This window comes from Pollicipes pollicipes, unplaced genomic scaffold, assembly GCF_011947565.3.
Source record: "Pollicipes pollicipes isolate AB1234 unplaced genomic scaffold, Ppol_2.1 Scaffold_5724;HRSCAF=6776_pilon_pilon_pilon, whole genome shotgun sequence".
NCBI classification, from domain to species: domain Eukaryota; kingdom Metazoa; phylum Arthropoda; class Thecostraca; order Pollicipedomorpha; family Pollicipedidae; genus Pollicipes; species Pollicipes pollicipes.
This window is the reverse complement of record NW_023596746.1, coordinates 9291697-9311425: the sequence shown is the minus strand read 5'-3', so window position 1 is coordinate 9311425 and position 19729 is coordinate 9291697. Positions and strand designations below refer to the sequence as shown.

General features: G+C 56.3%; 2 protein-coding genes across 2 annotated transcripts in view; one reads left to right on the top strand and one right to left on the bottom strand.

The window, feature by feature from the left end:
* Positions 1–2649: 2649 nt before the first annotated feature.
* Positions 2650–8276, top strand: LOC119102463 (uncharacterized). Its single transcript, XM_037225834.1, has 4 exons — positions 2650–2754; positions 3142–3318; positions 7563–7717; positions 8252–8276. The coding sequence occupies exons 1-4, from the start codon at positions 2677–2679 to the stop codon at positions 8274–8276; spliced, it is 435 nt and encodes a 144-aa protein (XP_037081729.1). The 5' UTR covers positions 2650–2676.
* Positions 8277–11026: 2750 nt separating this feature from the next.
* Positions 11027–19729, bottom strand: part of LOC119102462 (bromodomain-containing protein 1-like) — a 25800-nt gene continuing 17097 nt past the window's right edge. The window contains 10 exon segments of the mRNA XM_037225832.1: positions 11027–11880; positions 13267–13409; positions 14056–14261; positions 14620–14749; positions 15690–15773; positions 16274–16419; positions 16880–17014; positions 17439–17546; positions 18837–18964; positions 19573–19708. Coding sequence (XP_037081727.1) covers positions 11649–11880; positions 13267–13409; positions 14056–14261; positions 14620–14749; positions 15690–15773; positions 16274–16419; positions 16880–17014; positions 17439–17546; positions 18837–18964; positions 19573–19708 — 1448 coding nt within the window. The 3' untranslated portion in view covers positions 11027–11648.

Here is a 19729-nt window from a genome sequence, read left to right as displayed (position 1 = left end):
CGACGGCGCGCGGGCGGTCCAGGGCGGCGTCCGCGTACGGCGGGCATGAGCAGGCCTCAGACAGGGAATATCCCATGAAAGACCGAAATTTTCTGGCGTAGTTCTACGGGGGAAAACCCGCTTTATGGCTTTTTCGTGCTGTTTTTGAAGACCGTACTTGAAGCTTTCAAACTTGTTCGGCGTAAAATGTGGTGACAAGAGTTCATCTCACGAAAGGAATTCGGCGAAAACCGCACTGAGAGACGGTGATAACTTTGCCCAGTTTCCAAGAAGGATGCACATTGTCATGGGATCACCACATTTCAAAAAAGTCTCGGAGAACTTCGAAATAGTCTCAGAGACCCCTCACGCGGAGCACCCTTACAGTCATCGAGAACATCGATGAGGCCCCTTCGAAGGATATTCGAAAACCCATTTTTGATCCCTGAGAACTTCGCCGATATCTCTCTACAGGATGTTAACAAATCCATTTTGGTTTCCTATATCATTGAGATTCTCATCCAAAGATCTCACACTGTCTTCACGGCTTCTGCAGAGCTTCGCAAGATCCATACACAATCGTTGGGGATAAACGCAATTGCCACATTTACAGGATTGCAGCAAGTTATATGAAATATTGATATAAAAACGAGTGAATTTTCGCGGATGTACTTCATTTCTCCGATTTCGTAACCACGACACAAAACTGTTTTCTATACAGTCAACATCGACAAGGCCCTATTGCGGGATTTATAATCAAGATGTAGTCCTAACCGACACACACGCACTGTTATGACCGGCGGATAAAGCAATGTCGTCGTTAAAACCGCGGTGACGCTGTCTCCTGCAGTTCCGGAAAAATACAATGTGACAAACACTATGGGAGGGGGGCAATCACGACCGCTATGCCCCCCTCCCGTGTCCGTAATCACGACAGGCGGGAAAATGCTGTTCTGCTTTAACCGCGAACGGCCGTCAAAACACTCGCGTAATCATGACCGACAAGTAGAGTAGTGGCTGCGTGACCTGCAGGCAGAGCGGGCGTGAGTATGACCTGCGTACAGGACAGGCGTGAGTATGACCTGTGGGTTTATTCATCACGCATGAATAGAAGACTCACGCAACGCTATCTCCTGCGCGCGCCTGTAGTACCTCATCAGCGCTAGTGACGTTTTAACCTCGCCGGTGGCACCTCAGGCGCACCTAAATGCTCCCACCCGCTGCCGCGGTACGTACTCGCGCGCGCCGTGACACCGATGACTGCTGTCTTAAGGGGAATGTTCCACATTCGAAGACACTGAAGCAAGCATCAGATATCATGAAATAGGCTCACTTATAATCATTGACGGGTTTTAAGTGGAAAAGACTGCTCTAGACAACACAATTTCTTTATTTAGTATTACTTAGCATACTCCTCAACACGTCATTGCTTGACTACGCCATCGTGCCTTGCACAGCATTGATTGGGAGCTAATTGAGGGCCATTTTATCTGGGAATCGTGCCAAAGGACGCCTGGTGTAAAAGGCTCCACAATTATGTTTTTCCTACGCCGCATGGCTAATGAAATGACAGGATATGAATGACGCTAATTGTGGCGTCATGAATGCATGTGTGACCTTGAAATACTCTCCCCAAAATAGTCTGCATATCTATGCGGGCGTATAGCTCTGAAAGTAGAGAGGTTTGGGTGTTAAGAAGGACAGAGCTGTGAACTGCAGCGAATGATCTTCAAACTGGTTATTTCAGTTCAAAACCCCAAACAAATGTGGAACACCGCTCCAGCTTCTCAGCCTCCGCTCGGCCTAATGGCTTTGTTTGGTTCGGAGCGGCGGTTCCTGACCACGACCGGCTTGCTGATTGTTCCACGCCCCGTCGGTAAGCTCCGCCGATCCAGGACGGGCGGTGTGAAATTATGATGCCGTTGAAATATATTCCTACACTTGCATTGCGAACATAATGATAATTCCCATTTTTGACGGGGTACCTCACACGCATCACTCACGCGTCGTGACGCCAGAGGCGCGCGTACGCATACCTCCCATCACTGGCGGCTCCCTGTGTGAGCAACACACACATACCTATGCACGGCTGTAATGTATTGCCGACCCTCATAAGCTGCCTGTGTGCGCCGCTGGTGCGCTCCACGCGCGAGGCGCCTGCGTGCGCCACTTGCACCCTGTCCGCCGCCGTTGTGTGGTTGTGTGCGCCACTGACACTGCCCGCCGCCGTTGCGTGGTTGTGTGCGCCACTGACACACTCCCCGTTGCCGTTGTATACCTGCGTGCGTTTAACACTATGCTCGCCGTTGTTGTGTGCCTGTGCGCGCCATTGTTGTGTGCCCGTGTGCGCCACTTGCGCACTGTCCGCCGCCGTTGTGTACCCGTGTGCGCCACTGACACACTGCCCGCCGCCGTCGTGTACCCATGTGCGCCACTGACACACTGCCCGCTGCCGTTGTATACCTGTGTGCGTTTGACACTATGCCCGCCGCTGTTGTGTGCCTGTGTGCGTTACTAACCACAACTCGCCGCTATTAGGAGACTGCGTGCGCCACTGACACACTGCCCGCCGCCGTTGTGTAACTGTGTGCGCCACTGAGATAGCGCTCGAGGGCACCATTCGGCGGCCGGCGGCCCGGTCAAGGTCAGGCCATGCCGTGCTGGGAGTGAGGGCGGATCAGCAGCCTGTCCGCCAGGATGGAGGACATCCGGGAGGTGCCTTCGCTCGAAAAGTTCCCTCTCAACCTGAAGACCCCCAATCACGGCTTTGCACAGGTCAGTTGGGTATTGCTTACCTGGTGCTGAACAGAGCTCTCAACAAATTGGTATTTGTTGCATTTCAGCTGGGACTGCTTTGAGTGCCTTTAGATGAGTTTGCTAAAACAATTCGATAAACCAAGCACATCAAGAAGTCTTTGTATCACGGTCAAAGACGTCTTAGGGCCTACTGCAGCAGGCCGGCAGCAAAACGTCGATATTTACTGCCACGTGCGAACATTAAATTTTCCTCACGTTTATTGGCAAATGATGCATGCTTCCCACCCACCCCAGCGCACCGCTCCAAACGACCCGGCAACACGCACATGACTGATGAACCAGTTGTCCAGCACGTCAAAACGTCTACTGAGCGGCTTCTGCCCCGGTATCGCGCCTCTGCCGCAGACGGCGCCGATGTCGCTGGAGGACCAGCACGAGTGGCTGGAGGCGCGGCGCGTGACGCTGCTGACGCGCCTGGAGCTGGCACTTGCGCTCAACAATTCGGTGCCCGACTGGCTGGTGGCTGAGTGGCTGCACCTTCAGAACGCCCGTGACCGGCTGCTGCACCACCGGATCTGTCAGGTCGGCACGGAGCACGCCACGTGATGGCTCGGCACGAGTCTGTCAGGTCTGGTGGGCCGCATTTGAGGGCTCGGTACGGGGCCTTTCAGGTCCAGGGGACCGAGCATGACGGCTCGGTACAGGGGCTGTGAGACCCTTCCCTTAGCGAACACTTTCAACACCGTCCCGTCACTTCTCGGTGAGCTTAAAGTACTGCAAGTGAGTGTTACGGTGGCAACTTCGCACGGCCAGTTTGGCAACACCTCGTCGTCATGCAAACGTTCCATGACGCAATCAAACACTGACGTATTGAGCAGCATTTTTACTAAATGAATAGATTTTTGTGTTATGGGATAGAGAAATTTCCACCAGTAGCTTTTTCCTTTTAATTTTTTTTTCCACTTGAGAGTATGCCAGTAGCTATAAGTGAGCTTGTTTTATCATATTTGATGCTGGCTTTAATATCTTCAAGTGCGGAACATTCCCCTTTAGCATCAGAATTATTTTTCAACGCGTAGACGAACGTTCATCAATAAACCTTGACGTCTCACTCAGATTTCACGATCGCTCAATCTTAAATGACAGGGAAACTCCATATCACCCAAAGTTACTCGCCGATTTTAAATGTTTAACGCGCGCTCGGGTGAGGGTTGAATTGCTGCCCCCGAAAGGTGTTTCCCAAACAGACTTCCACATTTCGTGCGAAACCTTGTAAAGCTGTAGAGAATTGAACAGAGGATCTTTCGATGTAAAAATCAGATATGCATTGTGAGGTCGCTAACCTATGGCAGTTTAAAGTCTGGCCATGGTCGTCAGCGAAGGGCATTTCTAGGGAATCGTCCAATATGATGTAACAACAGAGCGTGAGACGCAGCCATGCCTATCTGAGGTAGTTTCTCGGGCAATAAACCAATTGAATTTAGAATTACCATCAATCCAGGGTCAGGTGAAGGCCGGAAAGTGGTCAAAACTAGCCTGCTTTTTTATTCCAGAGCTGTTTTTATTAGGTAGTTGCTGGTGCTCACTCAATGTTATTAATGACACGGACCGCAACAGACATGTTTCATGATTTTTTTTCAAAAGTCAGAGTAGGTCACTGAACTAAAATGACAAGATCGACATTTTGTTTGTAGGAGCATACCGTTTAGCGTAAACCCCGACACTCATTCAAATGGCAAAATAGGAGCAATCTCGTAGATGTTTGGTCACCTTGATCTTATAGAATTCAAACAAAGTCACTGACCCCGATGATCTTTTGCTTGGAACAGGCATCGGTATTTATGGCGGTTGCACGAGAAGTTCTGGGGGCACTTGAGACACTACCCTTGAGTTTGACCTTGTTTGGTTTTATTTGACCCCAGGGTCATGACATTTCAATAAGGTCACTTACCTTAAACCACCACCAGTGACCTTTTGCATGTCCAAGGAACCCTAAGTTTGGCACAAGTGAGTTCACATACAGGCTGGTATGTTCTGTGAATCTATTGTCTCTATCTCTCTTAGTTTGAGATCTCAGGGACGTTGAAATTGTTTGGCACCCTTGAGTCAAAGTCCAATTGACCCCTGACCCGAGCGAAGGGAATTCAACCAGCTCCCGGGCGCACGTTAAAAGTCCGAAATCGGCCTGTGACCTTGAGGTGACATGGCACTCACATTTATCTGAACTTGAGTTTGATTTCTCATGACAGACTCAGCGTTCTTGTGCAGCAATGAACCGTTTGACACGTCTTCATCGAGGTTGGGCATCGTCACCAAATCAATAGCCAAATAAATCACTAACTTCACGGACGTCTATGTCCATGCACACGTACTTGCTTCCAAACATGCCCCGCGTGGCATGTCATCGTTGATTTTGTCAGGTCAGTGCAGTCAGTAGTAATAGTAGGCCGGGGCCGGGTTACTCAGGTGGTTTGAGGTCTGCCAGGTCGGTGCTGGATCTGCATGGTCAAAACGAGGCCTATCAGGTCAGCACTGGATCTGCATGGTCAAAACGAGGCCCATCAGGTCAGCACACGGTCTACAAGCTTGGAGCGAGAAGTCCGTGGCAATGTCTGACAGGCTCTTCAGACACTAGAGCGGCATCTGTCGGGTTGTCGTATGATCAGCCAGGTCAGCATAGCATCTGGCTGCAACGTTAGCGCAAAGCCCATAAAGTCAGCTTAAGAACCGCAAGTGTGCGGTAAACTAAATGACGTATAGGAAGGGTCACCGTATATGGATCTACGCTACGCCTGATCAACGGGTATGTCGACGTTAGGCCGCTCCTGTCAGGCAGGGTCGCGGGATGCGGTGCGATCCAAGGCCTGCCGGTATTTTCGCTATATTTGCCGTGGAATGTGAGCGCACTCTATCGTGCCTATCCGGAACAAACCCCGTCGTTTAATCTCCGGAGGATAGATCTGTGTCAGGGGTGAAAGCGAGAGAAACTGATATCCTCCGCGGGGCTTGTTAATGAAATTTAAACACCGGCTCATCTACTCTAAAAAAACAAATAATCAAAGAGCACTCCATAAATAGCACTCTTTTCAACGTATGTTACGAAAGCTGTAATCACTGGGTCCATTCGGTGATATTAGATGCACCACATAACGTTAGCGAAGAGTGGCAGAACAAAAGTTCGCACACTTTTATAATCATAACGGACAAGACGCGGTGCAAATAAATGTTTTATTTGAGTCCGAATAGGAATGCACTGTTTCCCCCGAGGACGCCGACATTGCCCTGCGCCCTCCTGCCAGGTAGGGCCTGCGCCCACACCCGCGAGGTGATCACCCTCAGCTTCTGGTCATCGGTGCTAAGGCCGAACTGAGCTTATTACCGGCCTGCAGATCTCCACAATGACACTAGATCGGTACCACGGTGCAAACACCCCAAAGAAAATGGAACAAGCGTTTAACTCATCACTATCGGATACCAAATTCGGTGAATCATTTCTTTTTCAGTCAAGAATTTCGATGCTCTTTGTCCTCGCGTCTAAAAAGTCTAGCCATCTTTCTTAGCCGGATTACTGCGTGAATCTTTCTTGCGTTTAACCCAACCTAAAAATTTTGTCATTGATGTCGATGTTCTCCATCTTAAGGATCGTCTTCACTCCGACCGTCACCTCCGCCCTTACGCCCGCCATCCCAGCTCCGGTTCTCACGCACGTTCGATATTGTCTCGCTGTGTACATAAATGGATATTCCAAAATACGCTTATCGTGCGGTGAATTATCAAGGGCTTCACAGCAGAGACTCATGTCGTGGGGGCTGGCTTGAGAACATACGGGACAAGCGGGAAAGGCTCGACCGATGACTGGTGCTCGTCTCACCGCCAAAGTATTCCAATACCTTGTCAGTGAGTGCTTGCGGCCGTGGTGTAGGCGATCCTGAGATCCTCGCTGCGCTGTTTCGCACTTTCACTGAGCGTAGAGGCCCGGCGGGGAGCGCCCGGCAAGGCAGCCTACCTACTCCGTCCGTCACATAACCACAGGCCAGCGGCTGCCAACACACAGTTGACAGTCTGCACACTGCACAGACGGCTTATGTGCAGCGCCCTCGAGCTGTCCAGTGCCCTTCCGAGTAAACTCGACGACGGGACTGGCGGTCGCTTGAGTCAGATGATGAACAGTCCATCTTGTGCGATATTTGGGTCAGACGCCTTGATTATTACATACAGTAACGCCGCTCCTGCTCTTCATGTATCTTGACAATCTACAGGAGGTACATAAGGGCATGTGTCACGCTTGTGAGCACGCACTTCACCTGCATGCACTTCCTACTTGTGGTGACTCAGGGCCAAGAATAGTCCACGCAAGCATTGCCATATCATGCATGTTCAGCCGCTATCTTCGGCGGACTATAGAACTGTGTTGGTTCAGTGTTCAGCTTGAGCAGGATCTGAGCAGCCAGTCATCAGCCAGCACTTCTGTCCGTGGCCGTGCGCTGCTCTCAGAGCTGGGGGGAGTGCGAGTGGGCGTGCGTAGCCGTCAGGGCTGTGAGGAGTGGGGCGGCCATCAGGGCTGTGAGGAACGGGTCAGCCGTCGGAGCTGTGAAGAGTGGGTCAGCCGTCGGAGCTGTGAGGGGTGGGCGGTCGTCGGAGCTGTGAGGAGTGGGTCAGCCGTCGGAGCTGTGGGAATGAGGTGGACGTACGCTGATGTTAGAGCTGTGGAGAATGGCGTGGACGTGCACTGTCGTCAGAGCTGTGGAGAACAGGGTGTGCGCTGCTGTCACAGCTGCACGGAGTGGAGCGGGCCTCGCTGAAGCTGCCCGGTCGCCGCTCCCCAGGACAACTGGAGCCTGTTCGTGGTCGAGCTGAGCCGTATGCGGGCGCGGCTGGTGCTGCTGCTGCGCTGGCCCGTCTGCGACTCCTGGGACACGCACCACCTGCACCAGCTGAGCGCCGACTGGCTGCTGGTGTGTCGCCGCCTGCAGGCGTCCAGGTTCGTCGGACGCGCGCGGCCGGCAGCGCAGCTGGACGCATCGGCACAGACCTTCCCGTCACACAGACCTACACACGCTGTTATTCCAACACTCGGTGTCGATCACGCACGATCTCTCCCACTGTTCTTCTCGAGTGCTGACCTGGCTGTGGTGCGTGGTTGCACCGGCGCACATCCCGACGTTCCGCTCAACACAGACCGGTCTGAACGTCTGCAACACTAAAATATCCCCTAATGCTCCAAATGTCTACCCATGCATCTGCGAACAGAACGCTTGTCTAAAGTGGTGTACCACACTGGTGTGCTAGCCGTTACACGCCGACAGATGATCACCAGCGGTCCGTGGCCAGGTACCACCGGCACCACTGCCCTGCCGCTGCAGCGAAGCCCCGGTGAGCGGCGCGGCTCGGCGGTCGAGATGACGCCGCCTCAGCGGGCCCACACGCGGAGCCCGGCCGGCTCGCCGGAAGTGGTGACGCCGCGCCGCCGGCCGCCGGTGTTCACCCACTCGCCGCTGCTCTATCCCTGCCGCAGCGTCACCTCCCACCGCACGCCCTGAGCGGCGCGGGGGGGGGGGGGGTGCTGTGCGCCGGGCTCCAGCCAGTGTCAGTCAGCGTCGCCCGGCTCAGGCCAGTGTCGGCCAGTGTCACCCGGTTCCGGACAGTGTCGGCGAGCGTCCCTCGGGTCCGGACAGTGTACAGTTAGCGTCGCCCAGCTCCGGCCAGTGTCGGCTAGTGTCGCCCAGCTCCGGACAGTGTCGGCCGGTATCGCCCGGCTCCGGTCAGCGGCGAGCAGACCGCTTCCGTTCGTAGGAGCTGCGCTGTCGATGGGGGTACTGCTCGCAGACGGGGCTGTTTGTGATGAACCCTGACGCTAATGCCGGAACTCTTAATATCGTTGCATACCGTTTCCTGGTTCATTCAAGCATTCCCATAAATGACGGTATCACCTTTGTCTTTTACATATAAAAAGCACCCTTGCCGTTTTTGGCAGCGGACAATCGCACGATAGCAGTTATAGATGTATTACCAGCACACTGAAAGACACGACGCGCTTGCTCGTTCAATGTATGTGAGTGGCGCGTATGACTGCTCACTGAAGACGCGTGAACAACATTGTCCCGACGCGTCAACGCCACATTGGGCGCATCCCATGTGCGTTTGCATTCATCAACAACCCGTGTACGTTTTCCTTCATCAACAACCCGTGTGCGTATCCCATGTGCGTTTGCCTTCATCAACAACCCGTGCGCGTATCCCATGTGCGTTTGCGTTCTCTTATTGTTCACAATTTGATTGTTGAATGTTCAGTTATCAGAATACCTATTTGATGAAAATGCACTGGCTTTTAAAAAGCCCCTTTCTAAGCACGCAACAATCTATTCTATCACTGTGTGGCACGAATCCATTCTTATGACTTGTGCCACTCGTGGTGAAAACCAGGGGGGAGCGAGAGCAGACGAGCCGATATGTGGATACAATGAAACATCACAAATGAGAAACAAATTTTATTCTTATTATTATCTTTATTATTATTAGCGAGTCATTTTAGATCTGTAGTGGAGCCCTACTGAAAAGACTGAATGATTGTCCGGCAGCGTACCGAGGCAGTTTTGATATCTGTGTACAAGTTATGCCATCCCATGGCTGAGCACGGCTGCTCAGTTGGCATCTCAGTCCGCCACAGCGCGCCGAACAGCGGCGCGCCGGTGCACGCTGCGCTAATGCGAGTTCATGACTGGTCCAGATTTCCCGCTCAGCAACCAACTAGCTTAGGCACATCATTGCAGGCTTATGCGAAAGCCAGATATCTAATGTACTTGTCATCTGACTAAGTTAGTGTCATGTGTCTATTTGTTCACGCCGGGAAATGTCACAATGTGGCTGCGAACGGCATCGCTTGATTAACATGTCGGAAATGGGTCGCGTTCGATTCGTCGTCAGTACGTTTGTCAGCACCAACTGCGGCCATGGGTGAAATTTTTATCCTTTTTTGGGGGGAGCATGGCCCCCAAATGCTGAGCTGGGCCCCCAATCTTGGTCTCCCTCCCTTCCTCGCCACCCAATATGGGCAGAGTTTCCACCTGACGCCCAATACTTAAGTGCTTTGAAATGCATACAATTCAAAATTTGGCAAGTCGGTAAAACGGTAAAACATTTCAAATCCAAAGCCGTGTTTGCTTGTGTCTCTACGATATGACAAAATTTAATTGCCGATTTATTGGTTCAAAAGGTTCTTGCATCGTGCTGGTGAAATGAAGCGCAAACACCACATCGCACACAACTGTGAATGAATCTCACGTTCAAGTGCGACTTTGCTATCGGTCTTGTGCTGCGTGGGCCACTGGTCGAGCCATGGATGTTCCACAGCCCCGGTGTCTGAGAACGTGCTGCTCTGATGTCATCTAAGAGAGGGGACCTTCCCCTCGCCTCTCACCGCCCGCTGAGAGATAAGACGAAACAAAACAGATGGACTTTCTTCGAACAAACTACCAGGCGCGTCTGCCCTGGTGCGCGAGAGCACGTGTTATTTCAAAACAGCAAGGGCATAATAGTCGAGAGTAAAAACCATAGTGTTACGATCTGTGTGGGGGATCTATTTGGTGTTTTGGGAGGCTCCATCCAATTCCTGTGTGAATGTCTTCACTGCTGCGAAACAGCATCCCAAGAGCTGCGTTCGAGCAGGAAGTAGTGGAGCCCGATGCAGTTACGTTCGCGCGCATCACCACAGCTCCGAGCCGCAGCTGGCTGCTCTTGGGAAAAGTGCCACGCACAGAGCTCTCATGCGACGCGTTGTCTGCGGCATGACCGCCTCGGCTTGTATGAACAAGTGTGTACGATTTCCAGGTGAACGAAGTATCCGTAAGTTCCCAGAGATCCTGAACAGCATTCAGTCCGTTCCTGACGAGGCTAGTTTCGAACATTCTAGGAATGAGCCTCAAGTGACCGCTGTGCCATGGTAACCAGAGTGGGGCCTCTGGACGAACACCCCACCTCGTTGAGTCCGCAGTACCGGCTCGCTGACTCGTCATCGCTACGCCCCCAACGGCTTACATCAGGACGGTTGCTGATTCATGCGGATAGCCAGCCGGCCACAGCAGCAGGGATGGTACCGCGATGGTAAAAAGTTATCAGAGGCGACGCATGCAGCGAAGCTGGGCAGTGCGACTTCCGAATACGCCACACAGGCTAGGTGATGCAAGATACGGTTCACTGATCGCAAGTAACGTGCTCTTGTTCTCGTTGTGTGTGTTCCTGTATCTTGAAAGCACCACACTCGGCGAATAAACAAGGCAACCAATAGTTTCCCTCGTATATTTACGACTCATTTACTTCAAAGACGACATCTAACAACCAAGCTTGATCCAAGTTGTCTGAAACCCTAGTCAAGCCACTATGCTCGGTGAAAATGAATACATCGATGGCGATGAAATCAAAGCCATTGGCAGCACAATACGTGACTCCCGAGTTCTCTGGCCTTCAAATGCCTTCCTTACCACAGACCACGGCCAACGCCTCAAAAGTCGTCATTTGTACATCACCCAGCGCCTGCGGCCCTCGCTGTGGACCGCTGTCAGCTCGGCAGTGTGGTCCGGCGGAGCCAGGCGTCAGTCACAGCTGGCCGAGGCCGCCGCCGGCCGGCGGGGGCACTGCGCGCGGGTCGCCCACACGGCGCCTACCCTACCAGCCGGACGCACTCGCTGTGGATGGAGGCCTCAGTTCGCACGGCATCGGGGTCGAATCTTGCGCGTGACACCAGCAACCCAGGACAGCGCTACCGTGCCCCGACACACCGCAGCCAATAGGTGCCTTCCCCACCGACCAGCATCTGGCGGAGCGGTCGCCGCTCCCCAGCTGGGGCGCCACTCCCCGCCGCGTCCGTGCCCCTCCCCGCGGCACGGGGAGGAGTTCGGTGCACGGGACGCGGCGCCTCACAGCGAGCCCTTGTAGCACAGATCGACGGCGGACGGCTTCTCCTTGTCAGCCGACTCCAGGCTGAACGTGGCGTTCTTGCCGGTGACGCGGCACTGATGCAGAATGCCCTTCTCGTAGGCGGTCTTGACGGCCTTGCGGTCGGCCGCCTTGCGCGACTCCACCAGCTTGGCCTTGTCCAGCGCCGGGTCGACGCCCAGCGGCTCCAGCTTGTTGCGCGGCAGCCACTGCCTGTCGGACGGTCAGACGCCCGGTCAGCAGCGGCTCCGGAGGGGGGCGGGGGGGACGGGGAGGACACATCAGGGGGCACGGCAGGATATCGAGAAGACGCCAGGGACACGGCAGGAGATCGAGAAGACACCAGGGACACGGCAGGAGATCGAGAAGACACCAGGGGATACACGGCAGGAAATCGAGAATATACCAGGGGGCACACGGCAGGGGACCGACGAAAAGTCACCAGGGGACATATGGAAGAAGATCGCGAAGACACCAGGGGCCACGGCAGGCATCTGGGAAAAGACATCAGGAGACACACGGAAGAAGATCGCGAAGACACCAGGAACACTCAGCAGGAGATCGAAAAGATACCAGGGAGCACACGGCAGGGGACCGAGGAAAAGACATCAGGGGACACACGGAAGAAGATCGCGAAGACACCAGGGACACTCGGCAGGAGATCGAGAATATACCAGGGAGCACACGGCAGGGGACCGAGGAAAAGTCACCAGGGGACATATGGAAGAAGATCGCGAAGACACCAGGGGACACGGCAGGGATCTGGGAAAAGACATCAGGAGACACACGGCAGGGGTCGGGGAAAAGACATCAGGGGACACGGCAGGGGTCGGGGAAAAGACATCAGGGGACACGGCAGGGATCGGGGAAAAGACATCAAGGGGCACACGGCAGGGATCACGGAAAACACACCAGGGGATACACGGCAGGGGATAGGGGAGAAGATACCAGAGGACACGGCAGGGATCGGGAAAAAGACACCAGAGGGCACACGGGAGGGATCGGAAAAAGACATCAGTGGACACACGGCAAAAGACGGTCTCGCGGCAGCGGCCGACGCTCAGTCAGCAGCGGGACAGCCTCCGGGCGGGGGATCAAGGAAAAAAGGGTATGGAAAATAAACTCGATGATGTTTAGGGCTGTTCGAGCGCACCGGTTACTGTGGCCATTTCATGCCCTGTACTGAACTTGATTACTCAGCGTTATCCCAGTAACGAGGCAAGTATGTCACATTCAGTTGACTGTTGAGAACAATGTCCGCCTCCGATAAGCGTCTACTTCCGGATGCTTCCCAAATACATCTCTGTCACATTCAGTTGACTGTTGAGAACAATGTCCGCCTCCGGTAAGCGTCTACTTCCGGATGCCTCCCAAATACATCTCTGTCACATTCAGTTGACTGTTGAGAACAATGTCCGCCTTCGATAAGCGTCTACTTCCGGATGCTTCCCAAATACATCTCTGTCTTGCATGCGACTCCAATCAGAAAAATTCGGTAGCTGCGAAGAACCAACGAGGCGTTCAGAGCAGGCTGAAGCCTGGCTGGCCCGTCGGCGCCACCTGAGGTCGGTCGGCCACCGGGGTGATGCAGTCACTGACCAGGTGCGCTTGGCGTCGAAGAACAGCACCAGGTACATGGGGCCGGTGTGAACGTCAGCCAGCGCCAGCACGTCGTCGGGCGGAACTGGGATCGGCACGCCGTTGTGGAAGTAGCCGGTGCGCGGCATCTTGGGGTTGATGATCTGCCGGGGCGGCCAGATCCACCGTTAGGGCAGGCCGGCTCCGTTAACGGCCCAATCAACACACCTCGGCGTACACGGCTGCCGGGGCCGCCAGATCCACCGTTAGGGGAGGCCGGCTCCGTTAACGGCCCATCAACACACCTCAGCGTACACGGCTGCCGGGGCCGCCAGGTCCACCGTTAGAGGAGGTGTCCTCCTTGGATTCCCACGTGGGGCCCCGGTTCGAATTTCGGTGGCGCCCTGGCTCCCAAGCTCTAATGCGACCAATGCAGTCGCCGACTCCCTATACTTAATGAAAGGGGCATGAAGGCGAACGTCGCGCTCCCTTCGTAAAGCGATTGCCCTCGCCCATAGACGGCGCAGAAAAACTGCACACAAATATAACCTTATGTGCTTAAAGGCTGGCGCCGACGCCACTTACTACACCAAAAAGCGGAGAGATGGTGGCTGACAAGGGTTAGCTTCAGGCCACGGCCCCCAACGTGCTCAGCGCGGGTCAACATGCAGCGCCGGCGGCGAGCACCAGTATTCACCGCCCGCCCATGGCTCCAGCGCCGCTGCTGGCACCCACTGGTAACGCGGTGCGGCAGCGCTGTGTCCCCAGAGCGAGCGGGCGCCGCGTGCGCGAGCCGCCCGTCACACTCACCAGAGCCGGGTACCAGGGATAGCCGCGACACTTGGCCCACACCAGGTCCAGCGGCTCCAGCGGGATCTCCGAGCCGCTGATGACGTCATCGTCGTCCAGGTCGTCGGCCGTGTCGAGGTCCGAGTCCTCGGAGCCCGTCTCGATGCCGGGCGGCACGGTGTCGTCGGGCTCGCTGGCCGTCTCATCGTCGGTGCCGACCGCCGCCTCTGCCAGAGTCGCGGCGCGGCGTCAGAAGGCGGGCGCGCGACGAGTCGCAACTCTGATGGACTCGGCCGACGCCCGGTGGTCCCTCCGTGGTCCCAAACGCCGCTGCCTTGTATGACAGTACCTCCCAGTCGGTGCAGAGCGGTTGGGGCCAGCCTCTCTCTCCCTCTACTACACTGTTCCCGCTGGTGCCCAGCGGGCGGATCTCACCTCGCCGCTGCCGGCACTGTGTGAAGCTGGTGCCCAGCGGCGGACCTCACCTCGCCGCTGCCGGTACTGTGTGAAGCTAGTGCCTAGCGGCGGACCTCACCTCGCCGCTGCCGGTACTGTGTGAAGCTGGTGCCCAGCGGCGGACCTCACCTCGCCGCTGCCGGTACTGTGTGAAGCTGGCGTTGGTGGGCGGCACCTCGTCGCCGCTGTCCCGGCCCGAGCCGGCAGGCGCCGCCTCCTCGTCACCGTCGTCGGTCGAGCGTGACTTGGAGCGTGACACCTGTCAGGGCCCACACGGCTGAGGTCAGCACCTAGGCAGTTGAGGTCAGCATCCAGACGGCTGAGGTCAGCAGCCAGACGGCTGTGGTCAGCAGTCAGACGGCTGAGATCAGCACCCAGGCGGCTGAGGTCAGCACCCAGACGGCCGAGGTCAGCAGCCAGGCGGCTGAGGTCAGCACCCAGGCGCACCTGGCCTTGGCCCCGTCAGTTCCAGCACCGACGCTGCTCGGCTTCACGCCGGGCGGCCGCCAACCAGCCCATCATATAGCAGAGGCGGGAGGGCAAGCAAGAGGACCTCAGTCCAGGGAGAAACGCTTGCCTTGAGAAACGGAGGTGGGCAAAGGAGAGTAATTGTGGACAAGGCATTGTTGCCTGGAGATGTGGAAGAAGGCGCTGCGACACAAAGCCGCCGAGACGGGAGCGGGCTCGGCTCGAAGGTCGACGTCTTCGGATGGATCGTGACGATATAGCACACACTCGAATCCGATCGAACTGATGTGTAGGCGCCCCCGTCAGCCACAGGTGGCACTATCACAGAAGCTGGGAGCGTAACTGTCTTCCTTCCCTTCCGACTGATCTTTCCACTCGAGGACACGATAACACCAACGCTGCCGCGGAAAAGTGATGATACCAGCTGTTGACTAAATACGCCAGAACTTTTGAGAAATAACCACGAGTAAACGGGAAGTTCTTGCAGCGGAGTGAAGAAAGAGTGCAATGACAATGTTTTCAGCGCCTTTGATTTTTTTGTCTAAACCTAAGCAGCAAATATCTTAAATAATTTCAACGTCTGAAAAAGTTGTTTCCGGAACCCGCATTTGGCCGTTATGATCACTCCCGTCGCCCGCCGACAGCTAAAAGCCTGTTGCGGCCACAAAGCAAACTAAACATAGCCAACAGCGCGTGGGCGTGGGCGACAAGCAATCCCAGCCCCGACGTACCGTCACATTATCGTCCGCGCTGGCCGGCTGTGACCCAGACTTGGTCCGTTTCCTGCCGTCCTTCTTCTGAGGAGACGGACTACCCTGAGACCGCAAACAGACGGCGTGAACATCGCGTTACCGTAGGCCATTGGAAGTGGCCACCGGTCTGCTGAGGCCGGCGGACCACCATCGAACATGCTGACAAGATCAGTCCAAACACGTCACAGGACGACTGCCAACGAAACCAAACCGACGCTAAATTAGGCATCCCTGCAACAATTGCTAAAGACGCGCCCCGAGCATGACATAAGCCTCCCCGGCTGCCCTGGTCCGCCCCTGACGCCACGTGACCCCCGACATCACGCGAGCCTCTCCAGCTGCCGCGGTCTGCCCCTGACACCACGTGACCCCTGACACCACGTGAGCCTCTCCGGCCGCCGCGGTCTGCCCCTGACAACACGTGACCCCCCCCCCCCCCCCCCTCCCCGACACCACGTGAGCCTCTCCGGCTGTTCCGCTCCGCCCCTGACGCCACAGGGCTCCCTGACATCACGTGAATCTCTCCGGTTGCCCCGGTCCGCCTCGCCGCGACTCCCGCCTACCTTGATGCCGGCCGCCTTCTTGGTGAAGAGCACGGCCGTGCGTCGGTTGACCCCGGCCGGACTGGAGGCGGCCGAGCCGGCCAGGCGGCGACTGGCCGGCGGGCTGGCCGCCGTCGGCTGGCGCGTGCCGCCCTCCGCCGACAGCTCTGCCGGCGGCGGGAGCCCAGTCATCGCCGCCCAGAACCACGGCCGAGTCATCGCCGCCCAGAACCACGGCCGAGTCATCGCCGCCCAGAACCACGGCCGAGTCATCGCCGCCCAGAACCACAGCCCGGTCATCGCCGCCCAGAACCACAGCCGGGTCATCGCCGCGCCGCGACCAGCGCATGCCGCGGCTGGCGCTAGGGTGGCGACACACCAGCTACTGACAGAATGATGGTGACCTTCATGGCTGAGTATGCACTGTTTGTGTCATCAGTTTTCGTGTACCATGCATTAACTGCCCCTGAAACTGGACCGCTTCCGTACTGTAAGACTGGACTGCTACTTGACGTCTTCCTGGGGATCGCTTGCGCTCAAAATCAACAAGAGGCAACCAGAACTCTCCACACCCGACTGCGGTGCGCGGAGGGCCGCCAGGGCGCCCACGCGCGGCCGGACAGTTACCGTTTCCGTCGTGACTCTCGGCGCCGGAGGAGGCGGCGGCCGCCGAGCCCTTGGCCGGCGAGCCGCGGCCGCCGGCCCGGCCCCGCTTTCCTGACGAGCCGCGACGAGCGCCCGCCTTCGATCCCCTGGCCTCCTCTGCCGGCCGGAGGGCGCCATCACAGCACACGGCAACGAGCGTCATCTGCTGTTACTGCACCACCCAACGGGCTGGTGAGTGGGCGAGTTTGAACAGATCTCAAAATCGGCTTGCACTCAATGGCAGATGAAAGCACAAATCAGTAGTTTTATCTTACGCATACGGAAGGTCATGCACTCATTTTTGTGCAGTCAGTGTAAATTTCTAATAAAAGAAACGTAGTTTTAAAACGTTAGCCGCGCCCTAGCAAACCCATTCATCACTCCACACCACAACCGGTGAGCTCGCAGCGAGCGGCAGGTCGATCAGTGCAGTGACAGCGGACGGCCCGGGCGAGCAGCCTGGGGTGGAGCGGCAGCGGCGGCGGCGGCGGCGGGGGCGGCCACTGACCGTCGACGGCCGGCGCGGCTCGGGCCCGCTTGCGGGGCGGCGGCGGCCGCTCGTGTGGCGACGAGTCCCGGGAGCGGCGCGCGCTGCTGACCTCGCTGCACGCCTCCGTGTTGTCCTCGGTGCCGTCCGACGAGTCGTCGCCTGCCGGCCCCGCCCGGCACACGCTCAGGCCCCGCCCGAGGGCCGACCAACGCCACGGCATCAGGCCAGTCCTGCTGTCTGTCTAGCCACCTGGGATCTGCCCGTCGGTGTACGCGATGACCACCTTTTTAGTGCCGTAGTTATACTGTGTGCCCAACAGCCAGGAAATGGCGCTGTTATCAACTCGAGGCGAGGCGATGGCTTGGTATAGGAAGCTCCAGCTCTCACGAACAAAGCTCTAATCAGAGTTACACCATCTCTGGCGACTGATACGGCCACCACAAACAGTGGCGTTTCACACAAAAGTTTGCGACGGCGGGCGTCGCGTTTGCCGATGTCCGCTCGAAAACAATCACGGATCCATAAGCAGTTACAGTGAGCTACATAGCATCCAAACAATTAACTGGTATATACCGTTTGACCGCCTATCTTAAGCAACATTCCATCAATGGGACATATGATCATGCACTTTAACGCATTTAGAGAGCTGAACGCAGAGCTGCGCGGCTCCACTTCTGTGCAGCGTTTGCTAGTGTATCTTAAGGTGCTACTGCACATTTTGGTGTAGTGGCCTGCATGATCGATCACACAGTACATCATCGTAAAAGCGTGGCAGAACGGAACTTAACACGCATTCCCGCAACTAATATGACGAATTGAGACACCTATTAAAATCCTTACACGCGACCACATCGAGAGATGGTGCATCCCCAAATAAAGACATTACGCCTAACTCGAGAGATGTACTCGTAGGTGAAGTTTGGGACAAAACTTTAGATCGTGATCAGGCACCACTGAACCATTTAAAATAAAAACGACCCATTTTAGGTCCTCATAAAGTCAAGAACCCACGAGATCATCATCACGCAAGGAGGAAACGGCAATACAGCTGACAAACAGCTGGGCGTCTGCGGTGCCATCCCAGTTACGAACCGCTCACTCGGCTGGAAAACCACCGAAGTCAGAGGAGGCATGAGCAGCTCACCTGACTGGGAGTCGGAGGACGTATAAGCAGCTTACCGAACTGAGAGCCGGAGGAGGTGTCAGCAGCTCACCTGACTGGAAGCCGGAGATGTGAGCAGCTCACCTGGCTGGGAGTTGGAGGACGTGTGAGTAGCTCACCTGACTGGAAGCTGAAGAGGTGTGAGCAGCTCACCTGGCTGGGAGCTGGAGGAGATGTGAGCAGCTCACCTGTCTGGGAGCTGGAGATGTGAGCAGCTGACCTGAATTGGAACCGGGAGGTATGCGCGGCTCACCTGTCTGGAAGCTGGAGAGGCATGACCAGCTCACCTGACTGGGAGCCGGAGGAGTCGGAGCCGTGGCGGCGGCGCTTCTGGCCAGCCGGCGCCGGCTTCCGTCCCAGCGAGCCGCCCGTCAGAGCCAGCGCCTTCCGACGGCGCAGTTTGGAGATCTCCACCCTGCCGGGCAGGGAGCGGCCCGTCACCTCACGCCAGACGGGGTCCGAGCACAGACAGGGCCGGGTGACGTCTGCGCACCACCTGGTGGTGCTGTCTGCCGGACGCCGGCAGCAGACAGCGGGCCGTGTCCGATCCGGAGCGAGGACATGACCGGCCGGGCTGACGTACGCAATGGGCGGCAGAGCGAGGACAGATGAGCCTTGAGTCATACAGACGTCAACAGGTGGTGTCGAGGCGAGATATGAAGGCGGGGGAGACCACCCCACGCACATGTTCTAATGAGGTGAGGCTCGGACGTGTAACACAGGTGAGACCGGCCCACGCACATGTCCAGACGGAGTGAGGCTCGGACGTGTAACACAGGCAAGACCGGCCCACGCACATGTCCAGACGGAGTGATGCTCGGGCGTGTAACACAAGATTCTCGGAGGCTTAATATGGCTCACAAGCGACATGTTCATGGTCTCTTTCCTTCTTTGGCAGAAAACTACAATATGAAAGTGCTCATGGACGCAGGTAGTAGTCTTGATTCAACCCCCCCCCCCCCTCCCCACACACACAGCCAGCTGTTTTTGTCAGCTGGCCATGTGGCCTGATTGTGTGCTCACCTGAGCGCCTTGGTCCATTTGACGCGGGATCCGCCGTGACGCAGCTCGGCCACCGTGTCCAGGTGCTGCAGCAGCGCGTTCATCTGGTCGTCGTCGCTCATCCGCTCACGCTCCGTGCCCGAGAGAAACCGGTCCACTGCGCACAGAGGCACACACT

What these genes read in the sequence shown, in the direction of transcription:
- LOC119102463 (XM_037225834.1), top strand. Translation starts at nt 2,677, where the DNA reads ATGGAGGACATCCGGGAGGTGCCTTCGCTCGAAAAGTTCCCTCTCAAC. An exon ending in TGCACCACCGGATCTGTCAG is followed by an intron (nt 3,319 to 7,562) that starts GTCGGCACGGAG and finishes GCCGCTCCCCAG; the next exon opens with GACAACTGGAGCCTGTTCGT. An exon ending in CGCCGCCTGCAGGCGTCCAG is followed by an intron (nt 7,718 to 8,251) that starts GTTCGTCGGACG and finishes TCCCTGCCGCAG; the next exon opens with CGTCACCTCCCACCGCACGC.